Source organism: Molothrus aeneus, chromosome 20 (genome assembly GCF_037042795.1).
Source record: "Molothrus aeneus isolate 106 chromosome 20, BPBGC_Maene_1.0, whole genome shotgun sequence".
Classification (NCBI taxonomy): domain Eukaryota; kingdom Metazoa; phylum Chordata; class Aves; order Passeriformes; family Icteridae; genus Molothrus; species Molothrus aeneus.
This window is the reverse complement of record NC_089665.1, coordinates 10,748,524-10,758,738: the sequence shown is the minus strand read 5'-3', so window position 1 is coordinate 10,758,738 and position 10,215 is coordinate 10,748,524. Positions and strand designations below refer to the sequence as shown.

At 50.8% G+C, this 10,215-nt stretch overlaps 1 protein-coding gene across 1 annotated transcript in view; it reads right to left on the bottom strand.

Moving 5' to 3' along the window:
• Nucleotides 1-10,215, bottom strand: part of KSR1 (kinase suppressor of ras 1) — a 49,626-nt gene continuing 39,411 nt past the window's right edge. The window contains exons 10-20 of the mRNA XM_066563436.1: nucleotides 10,043-10,211; nucleotides 8,842-8,883; nucleotides 8,244-8,298; nucleotides 7,536-7,581; nucleotides 7,046-7,425; nucleotides 6,864-6,960; nucleotides 6,481-6,614; nucleotides 5,946-6,077; nucleotides 5,535-5,670; nucleotides 5,072-5,205; nucleotides 1-2,709 (exon numbers count right to left, since the gene is read on the bottom strand). Coding sequence (XP_066419533.1) covers nucleotides 2,631-2,709; nucleotides 5,072-5,205; nucleotides 5,535-5,670; nucleotides 5,946-6,077; nucleotides 6,481-6,614; nucleotides 6,864-6,960; nucleotides 7,046-7,425; nucleotides 7,536-7,581; nucleotides 8,244-8,298; nucleotides 8,842-8,883; nucleotides 10,043-10,211 — 1,404 coding nt within the window. The 3' untranslated portion in view covers nucleotides 1-2,630. The remainder of the gene's footprint in view (nucleotides 2,710-5,071; nucleotides 5,206-5,534; nucleotides 5,671-5,945; nucleotides 6,078-6,480; nucleotides 6,615-6,863; nucleotides 6,961-7,045; nucleotides 7,426-7,535; nucleotides 7,582-8,243; nucleotides 8,299-8,841; nucleotides 8,884-10,042; nucleotides 10,212-10,215) is intronic.

Genomic DNA, 10,215 nt, shown 5'->3' with positions numbered 1-10,215 from the left:
TTGATCCAGACCAAAGATTTATTCACTGAAAAGATTCCTACATATCCAGAATCCCAGTAGCATGGAGTGCACTCTTTTTTTTTTTTTTTTTCCTGGTTGCATAAACTAATACAGAAACTGTTGTTAATTCTAACAATTTGTAATTAATTTAATAGCAATTCTGGAAGACACTCAGTTCATAGAAAATATAAAAAAAAATTTGTACTGTACAAAGTTTACATCACATTTGAAAAGAAAACGTGTCCATGTTCACCATGTAACGACCATTTACATTCACTACTGACATGTGGCTCCTGTAGCAGCATTGCACAGCATTGTCACATTGACAGCTCCACGGGGCAGGACGTGTGACACAAACACAACCCAGGGACAGCTTGGTGTGCGGGGCTGGGGCAGCTCCATGGCCCCAAGCTCTGTGCCCAGAGCCCTGCTGGGCTCGGCTGGGTGCCCCTGGCTGGCCAGAATAAAAACACCCACAGAGGCTGGCCAGAATAAAAACACCCACAGAGGCTGGCCAGAATAAAACACCCACAGAGGCTGGCCAGAATAAAACACCCACAGAGGCTGACCAAAACAGAACCACTCAGTGAGGCTGACCAGAACAGAACCACTCGGTGAGGCTGGCCAGAACAGAACCACTCACTGAGGCTGGCCAGAACAGAACCACTCACTGAGGCTGGCCAGAACAGAACCAGCCCACAGACACTGCCAGCCTCTCCTCTGGCTGCGCTGGGGCACAGGATGAGCTTCGTGTTCAGGGGCAATTTCTGGGTGTCCCACAGAGCACCCAGGTCGGGCTGGATCCCAATCCCCTGCTAAGGGCAGGCTATGAACAAGCCCCTGTGCCAGGACTGGGCACATCCCACAGTGTCCAACGCCCTGAGCCAGGGCATGGCAGGACACAAAGGGCTTCACAGCCAGGGCCTGCCCTGCACGGGAGGGACCAAGGCTCAGTCTGGGGCTGCAAGGAGCCAGGGCCCGTGCATAGCCAGGCCACTGATCCCACACAGAACATTCTGGGTGTCCCAGCTCTCAGGGCCTGCTTTATGCACCCAAAAGCTGAGTGGGGAGCACCCCGAGGCCGCTGCTGCCCTGAGCCAAGGGCCGGTCTGCACCCAGCAGCAGCTCCTGCCCTTCCCTCCCTAAGGCAGGGCTCCAGCCAAGGGCAACACCTTTCTTCCCTGCTTTGGGTTTGTGCTGTGCTGCTCTTAATTAAGCAGCACTTGGAGGAAAACAACTTCTGCTTCAGGCTGCTGACACACCATTAGTGAGAACAGCAGAGCCTGAGTGGGACAGGGATCAGGACAGCACTGCAGTGCCCAACCATGCCAAACACATTTTGTTTGATCTGAGACACATTTAAAAAGCCTTTGTCAACACTTGTAAGAGGCTCCAGCAGACTTGCACACAGGACTGAGGCTCTCTGCTCAACAGAACTCAGGTTTTGTGCCACTTAGTTCCTCACACAAGGCAGCCAAACTGAGGGCTGGTGCTTTGCCTGCTCAGAGATCTAGGAGCTCCCCTGAACCTCAGGGATGGGAAAGGGGAGCCTCTGGTAACGGGGCCTGCACTTCATTTCCAAGGATGATGCCTCTGTCACCTCCATAACCTCCACACTGTGCACTCAAGGAGGGGGTGGGTTTTGGTTTTAAAACTAACCTCTGAAACAAGTCTGAGGTCAGGGGTTGGGGTCAGGCAGAACCTCCAGGCCCAGATATTGCCCTCTTGGTTACAAGATTTGTTATTCTTAAAGGTTTTTTCCCTCAAAGTAACGGCTTTGGTCCTATGTTTCTCAAAGAAAGAACTTGCAAGCTCAAACGTGGCCAACTGTGGGCAGTGGCAACACTCTGTGTTGTGTGTGTGCAGGGCCACTGCAGCTCTGTGCATCAAGGCCTTAGTTAATGCATTATTTAGGGACAGCTTTTCCCTTGTCCTGTTTCTCTTGCCTTTCCCTGCACTCAAACTTGTGTCTGAACCAAAAGAAGAATTTGGTCCCTGTGCAGAGCTGTGACAACTCATGAGTTTATTTTTTAAGGCCAGCAATTCTTCATTCCTCTGGGATTGTATGAGAAGGAGCAGGTTTTAGTGTGAGTTCTGTGGAGAAGAGCACTTGAGTCACTGAGAGCCAGCCCCCATGGCCAGACACTCCACCTGCAGCAGCTCTGTTCTGCTGTAGCCCAGTTCAGGGGGAGCCAGAGCTGGAGCAGCCCTGCTGAACAATGGGTGGTGAGGGCAATGCCAGGGCAGCAGGCTGGGCTCTGCCTTCAGCAGAGAGCCAGCGCTGGAAGGCAACACCTGCAGGAGCCACGTCCTGTTCCACTGCCGGGACCCCGCTCTGAGGGCAGAGAGTGGCTCCTACCGACCACGGACACGAGGAGGAACGGGAACAGCTCAGCTCCTTCTCAGTGCTGTTTGAGAATGGCTGTAGTTCAACTTGATTCACTGTTTATTATGTTTAAAAAAATACAGTTCACACAAAAGTATCATGTAAACATTGTTAAATAGCTGCTGGTGCTCAGGCAGGACCCGGGGCTGAGCTGATGCTCCTTCAGCCTCGGCGGGGAGCAGCCAGGGAGGGTTTCTGGTGCTGTGTGGGAGCAGGCAGCCAGCATGGTCACAATGACACCGGCCTACAGCTTTGGGTTACTCGGCTCCAGGATTCCCAAGCCAAATCTTTCAAAACGCAGGACAACTTTGCTACTGTTAATGCTGCAGAGAGTGGGGAGGGAGAGGAGAAGGGAGGGGGAAACAGTTACTGATGATTCATCTTACAAAGCTACTGCCCTGTCACAGGAGCTGCAATGAGCTTGGTTCTGCTCTGCATCACTTCAGTTCACCCAAGAGATCCTCAAGTAATTCAGCAGCAAACACATGAAATTATTCATGCAAACATTATCAGTGGGAAGAGACTGCACAATCTGATTTGCCCAAGGGGGAGGAGTAGGAAGTTTTCCCAGGTCTCTACCGTGGGTAGGAGCCTGACACTGGTTTTCAGTGGGCACTTACTTCTCTTGAAGTAGAAGGGAAGGAAAAACTGACATAATTTTCTTTGTAAGAGAAAGGGGAGTTTTGACACAGTACAGGAACAGGCTAAGAAACCTCAACAGAACAAACTCAAACCCATTTGCTCTTCCTCAGGCTCTACAAACATATAAAGGGGTCTCTCCCCTTGCTCTCACGCTGCTGGCAGAGCCAGAAGCACTTTCAGCTCAGAGCTTTCCTGAGGAGGCTCAGGGAATGATGTGGGAGCTTGTCCTCAGGCAGCAGAAACCCTCTTGGAGTGTGCTCTCCCCTGTCCCTGTCCTCTCCCCTCCAAACCAGGGCAGACAGACCTTTTCTAGAAGGCACATGTTTGCTGTGGTAGCTGTGACTCTGCCAAGGCCCTACATTGAGTCCTTCTGCTGCCCAGCGATGTAAACAGAAGCAAACTGTAACATTCCAAGGCCTGGATCTGCAAGGGGAGGAGCTGAAGGCTGCTCTTGCTTTCCTCCTCTTTTCCACAGCTTTAGCGGATCCCAGCTGACCCACGTGGACCTGCCCCGGACACTGCCCCAGCCTGGTTCTCAGTGGGCACAGGAGCCTCAGCTGCTCCCAGCAGAGCAAGGACCATCCTTCCTTCCACTCAAGAACTGCCCCTGGCTGCAGCGCTGGCTCTGTGCCTGAGGGAGAACCGGCCCGGCCTCAGCCCCTGCTGGTTTGCAGCGCAAGGGCTGTGACAGTGGCCCTGTGACCGCAGGCACAGACTGCAGCCCAAGGAGCAGCCCCAGAGGGGCTCAGGAGGACACGCAGAGGTGCAGCAGTGTGGGGACAGCCCTGAGCTGCAGCAGGACAGGCACCCTGCCCTGGTGTGCACCTGCTCGGGCAGAGGGGCCCCGTGCCCTGCCCAGAGGAGTCTCAGCTGCCGTGGCACAGGAGCCCGGTGTTAGCCAGGAGGGTCTCGCAGACAGGAGTGGTTATTGAAGCTACAGCCCACACCAAGCCAAAGGCAGAGAGGAGAATCGGATAAAGTGTTGATTATGTCCGTGGGTTAATTTCGTGGTTTGGTTTTGCTTTTTTAATGGAAGGTGATTGTCCAAGTTGCCGGTTAGGATACGACACATGGAAGCATGCAAGGTGGAGCCCGTTATTGCACCAGTAGCTACAACCTACAAAGAAATATGGGAGGGAAGGGAAAAAGACACCATGAGAGTTAGTTTTCAGTTATTTAAAGCAAGCCCTTGAGAACTACACGCTGTACAGCTTTGACCAGGCTGCAGCAGGGGTTAGTGCAGTGTGTGAAAGGATCTGGGTGAGGTGGGGGAGCTCCACTCCTCAGTGCATGTTCTTTGTGTGAGGGTGAGCCCAGAGCCTGGGGGAAGCTTTCTGCAGTTTAAAGTTGTTGGACACCACTGGTGTGTCAGGGATCCAGTACAAATGGGGGGGAAATTGCACAGGAGAAGTGACAGAATTTTCAACCAAAACTCCAAAGCCCCCACACCAAGCAGAGACCAAACTGCCATGACAGTTCCTGTGTCAAGAGTTTGGGTGGTTCTGATCAGGTGTTGCAGGAAGAGAGTGAAGGATTATAGGAAGCGAAGGGGTGGGTTAAACATCAGAACAAAGAGAAAGTAAATACGAGCAGTTGAGGAGATGAAGAGAAACACTGAGCCAAGGACATGGTGAATGGGCACGGGGCACAGATGAGTCTGTGGCCTCAGACCCACGCAGTCTGAACCACTTCAGAGAGAAACAGTTCCTGGGTCCTTCCCTTCCCCAGGCAGTGCCTGCCATTACCATCACTGGGGAAGTTCTGACCACTCTGGGCTCAGTGGGGCCCTTCCAATGCTGTTGTGGATATTCTCTGACACAAACAGGGCAATCAGTCAGCTGCTGGAGAGAGGTGAATACGGTGAAGTAGGAAACTGTCTGAGGCTCATGGCTTAGTCACATCATTTCCCAGGAACTAGAGAAGCAGAGAAGCAGCGCTCCCACCCTGTCAGGTCTGACAGCCCCAGGAAAGCAAACAAAGCTCAGAAATGACCAGTTAGCAAATTGCATGGCATCAGTGTTGTGACCAGCAGCAGGTACTCACTCAGCAGACTTCCAGAAGTGCCCTGGGTGGGAGAGCCGGCGGTTCAGTTTTGGCAGTTTTTCAAGCATTTCCATGAGGACAGTGAAGCTGGGCCTCTCGCTGAGGTCAAAGGCCCAGCAGGCCGAGAGGATTTCCTGCAGAGGACAGTGGTGACTCATTATCTCCGTTCATGGGTCAACTGTGCAGACCAGAGAACTGTCTGAGCACTGGGATATGTGTGAACCCAGGCAGACGCTGCTCACAGAGGGCCTGGACGCTGTCAGAGCCCAAGAGTGTCCCGTGCTGGGGATGTTCACTTCTGCACCACAGTTACAGGCACAGGCTTAACCCGGTCTCCCATTCTCATCTGATCTCTTTCCTGCCCTTTCTCTTTCGAGTTCTGAGTATAGTAACTCTCTTGAAGCAGCCCCCTCTGTCCCTGACAAGCAGCTGTGTGAGGGGCTCCTGCAGCTGAGCTACTTACATTGACCTCTTTGCCCAGGCTGACAGTGGCAAGGACTTGTCTCACTCCCTCGCCGCTGCCGATCTGCCAGATGAGAGCCTCTGCAGGCTGGCTCCGGAAGGGCCACTCCCGTGCCTGCAGCTCGTACCACACGGTCCTGCAATGGCAACAGACTGTCAGGCCTCTGCCTGCTCCTGACAGACAAAGTGCCCGATGCTGGCACTGTTCCAGCTGCTTCAGCTGAGCTCTGGGAGGTGTCCAAGGCTGTGCAGCAAACCCCTTCCACCCATGACTTTTGGAATAGGTGAGGAAAATGTGTCCCAGCTGGAATCCTGAGTCTGAGAGAAGGGGAGGCCCTGACTGGAAGGCTTAGGCCAGTAGCCAGTCTCACTTAGCAAGCTCTCGTGGTACCCCTGGGTGTTCCTTTCTTACCCAAAGGCATAGATATCTGCAGCTTTGGAGAAAGGCAGCTTGTCTTCATCTTTCCCTGGGGCCATCTCACGGACAATCTCAGGGGCCAGGTAGCACAACCAGTCATGAGGCAGCTTCAGCTCATTCTCCCTCCTGAGTCCGAAAGAAAGAAGCAGGACTAAAACATTGGTGTGGAGGCCATATCTGTGCTGCACTGATGCTTTGGCTTTATTTACTCCAATGCTTTTGCTGATGTTTTGTTTCTAATTTTCTTGCCATGTTAACAAATAAGCACATGTCAGCCTGACACTCACAGCTCCTTCCTGGCCTTAAGGTCTTGTTTGTTCTGTGCTCTGAGGCTCAATCCAAACTCTCTAGCTGTGCTACTGCAACTGTAGGAAGAACTCTGCTAAAAAGGAAAACAAAGCAAACATGCACAATGCAAACTGAGGGTGTACTAAACCAATGGATGCTTTTTGTGCACTGCAGGAAATGTTTCCCTATGTGACCATTTGTAATTCCAGAGCTGGAACCAAGCACTGAAACCTCCACTTACCTTCCTTCCTGAACCACACCCGAAATTCCAAATAATCCAAAGTCGGTGATCACAACTTTGCCATTGTCATAGAAGACATTTTTGGATTTCAGATCTTTATGTACAATGCCCTTTGCGTGGAGATACCCCATGCCCTGGGAAACACAGCAGAGATGGAAATGTTTTTGGGGTTTTATTATTTCCAAGCATACTCTGCTTTCTAACATATTTCCCCTTCCTAACTCCAGTGTCAGGGATTAGTTGTAACTGGGGGCAGGGCCCCTGTGGGACTTGTGCAGGAAGGTGTGGGGAGAGGCTGAGGGAGCAGCTCCCAGTCCTGTGTGCAGCTCTGAGCTCTGGCTGAGGCCCTACCCAGTGCTTCCCTTGGCATAACAAGCTCTTACCTTAATGATCTCCTGTGCTATCTGCCTGGTTTTGTTGATGTCCAGGGAGATCTTGGGGTCCCTCACAAAGGAGTGCAGCGTCCTTCCTTTGCAGAAGCTACAGGAAATGTTTATATATGAGAACATTAGCTAGCTCTACAATACATATCCAGTAGAACCAATAGAAAGATCTCTCTCCCTACCTGGTAATGATTGCTAGGTGAGGGGGGTTCATGCAGGCTCCCATGAACAGCACCACGTTCTCATGCCGGGTCTGCCTGTAGTTCATCACCTCCTTCTTGAAGAGCTTGAGGTGATCCTGGTTGTTGCCGTCGATCTCCAGCAGCCTGATGGCCACCTCCCCGTGCCACTTGCCCTTGTAGACCTTGCCCCAGCGGCCCTGGCCGATGGGGTCCCCCAGCTGGATCTGCTCGAAGGGGATGTCCCACTCCTGCAGGTACACGCTGGTCTGGCTGGGTTTGCGGTAGATCATCCCCTGCAGGTGCGGCCGCCGGTTGGGCAAATCTTCCACCTCATCCTCATCGTCCTCGGGCTCCGACTTACCCGCCTCTGCTTCCTCCACCTGTGCCCAGCAAGGGAAGGGAGAGGGGTGCTCACAGTCCCCCGGGGCTGGCAGAGCAGCCCAGCAGCACAGGCTGCTCCCGAGACCTCCGGGGCAAACCACAAACCCACCTGTGCTTCCCGTGCGCCTCCGCCCGTGCCCGGCTGCTGGGCAGCGCTGCAACAGAAACAGGGAGGACATCACTGGGGAAGGGGGCCTGTGCTGCCATTAGGGAGCAGAAGAAGCCAATACAGAACAGATCCTGACAGTTGCAGAAGCAGAGAAAAACACAATTCCTGCTCCATATAAAAGAGAAGGACTCTAAGCTCACTTTGGCAAATGAGGGACAAAGATTGGAAGTGGTTCTTGATAATTAAGTGGCAGGAATTGATTTGGCAGTGGCATGGCTCTGTTATTACACTGTGTTCCAGGAATAGATGTCCCATTCCTACCCCTGAAACACCTGCAGTGGAGCAGCTGGCAATGCAGGCTGGAAGCTTTTCCATGCCCTGCAATTGGGATCCTGAAAGAGCTGTTTGCTTGCAGCTCAGTGGGCCGTGCCCTTCAAGTTACAGAACTCCAGCTTCTGTTTCATCTGACCCTTCACACAACCAGGACAAGATATTAAAGGCTTGGACTCCTTAGTGAGCCATTTAGAGTTAAGTGTCATATTCAGCTTTATAAAACTGGCAATACCAGCACCACCCTCACTGACCAAAGTTACCCTGGGAGTTCTCGGGTGTTAAATCTGGTTTTGGCCATAACACAGCACTTCTGGGCTGGCTTGAGGATTACCAGCTAAATGATGTGCAAATGAAAAGATTTAAAACTCTACTTACTTAGTGTCTGCAGCAGTTTCTGGAAGCTGTGCTGTTTGTGCAGGACTGGGAATTTCTGGGAAAGTAGAAACAGTTATGATACATCTTCTACACTTCAATCTCCTATAGACTGCAAGTTTTAACACTGCAATAGCAACTATTTGCTTCTTGTTTAGGAATTATAAACTCAACCACAGACAAAGTGATTTTATTCTTTTACTGATTTAAAACTATGCTCATCTCTCCTATGCCTGCATGTTGGCTGAGCCCAGTCCTCTTCCATTTCCCCCACCTATCTGTGAAGTCCTTTTGGCCAGGCACAGAGCCATAAAAGTGAATCTTTAGAAAGGAGGAACATGGATGTGAATAGAATCCCACAGCAGAAAACAAATGTTCTACAGCTAAATATTCAAAGTTCCATCTCAATACATAAATCAAGTCACTACCTCAGATTAGGGGAGAGAGGCCTGAGTACACACTGAGATAAGAGAAAGTCTGGATTGTTTTAGACAGGTTTTTTAAAGCAGAATGATTGTTCTTGGGCAGCATGCAGAGGTTTACAAACAAGTTATATTTTGGCAGTAGAAGTTGGTTAGTGGAATTAAAACAATCAACTCACCTGGGAAGACAAACTGTTGTCTATGCTGAAGGTAGTAGGCAGCTTTTTAATTAATTGGGGTTTTGTAAAAAAGGAACAGTGAAAAAAATACCAGGAGAAAAAAAAAAAAAAACAAAACAACACAAACAAGTTAGAGGATCATCCGTGAGTGCCTCATATGCATACAATGAATTAGCCCCAGGTCACTGCTGGGAACAGATTAGTGGATTATCAGCCTGCTGGGGGGAATTTCAGCACATGCATTTTGGGAGGGCCCTGACAGATGACAGGTATCACACACAAGCTGTGCCACCTCTCTCAAACAGCCCTGTGGGCAAAGGGGGAGCCCAGGAATGTGCAAGGCAGGCCCACATCAGGTGTGATGTGATGTGCTCTGTGTCTCAGCTTTGCAGAGGTGCCCCACAGAAGCTGAAGCTCATGAACCATCTGCCTTTTTTATTTTTTCAGTGAATCTGGGCAGTTTGTCCCAATGCAAAGTAGCTGCAGTGGAATCCTTACACTGAACTGCCTCTAGTCCTTTTTAGCAGACTCAAACAGCAACTTGAATTCACAGGTCAGAAGCTGATGCAAAATTCAGCAGTGTTGAAGGCCAGATGTAGTAGCTACTGAGCACCATATGACTTCAGGTCAAAGGAATTGCATTTATTCTCACTGTTTAGATCTTTGCCCTTGTCAGAGATACTTGCCCCTCTCAGCTCTGGTTAAAGCTGCACACTGGGGCTCTCAATCCATAGGGCATGAAGGGTAAACCTCTCTCCACCAGTTATGCTTGACAGTGGTTTAAAAGTTGGTGTTGATTGTGGGTTATATTTTGGAAGGGTCTGGTAAAGTAATTCATTCCAGCTCTCACTTTTACAGCCTGCTCCACCAAGCACCTCCCTCCTGACTGAAAGCCCCTAGTGAGCACTCATTGCAGGCAGCATGCATTGTACAGCACAAAGGGGAAAGGAGGAGAAAAAAATAGCTCTTTTCTTCAGTCCTTTTCCAAAAAGGAAAAGGAGAAACGTTCCTCAATAATCTGTTCCCTGCAAAGATATCTTGCTGATACCCTTTAAAAGTTTTAAGGAAGACGTTTTCATTTTATCAGATAATAAGATACACTTTTACACCTTGTTTATAAGGCACAACCATGTACTCAGAAACCCACAAGTGCCTCTGAATTCTGGTCAGCCTCTGCAGGGTCTGGCAGGGAGGAGTTTACCTGGGAAGTTGAACCGCCCGTCCCTCTGGCCCATGGGGGATGCGTTGGGGGGCGGCGTCGCACTGGGAGGGTTGGAAGACTGGAAAGGTGCTGGAGAAGAGGGAGTGGATGAGGTTGTGGAGGAAGGATTACTGCTGGAGTCCAGGTGGTTTATTGCTGGTGGATGCTCCTGC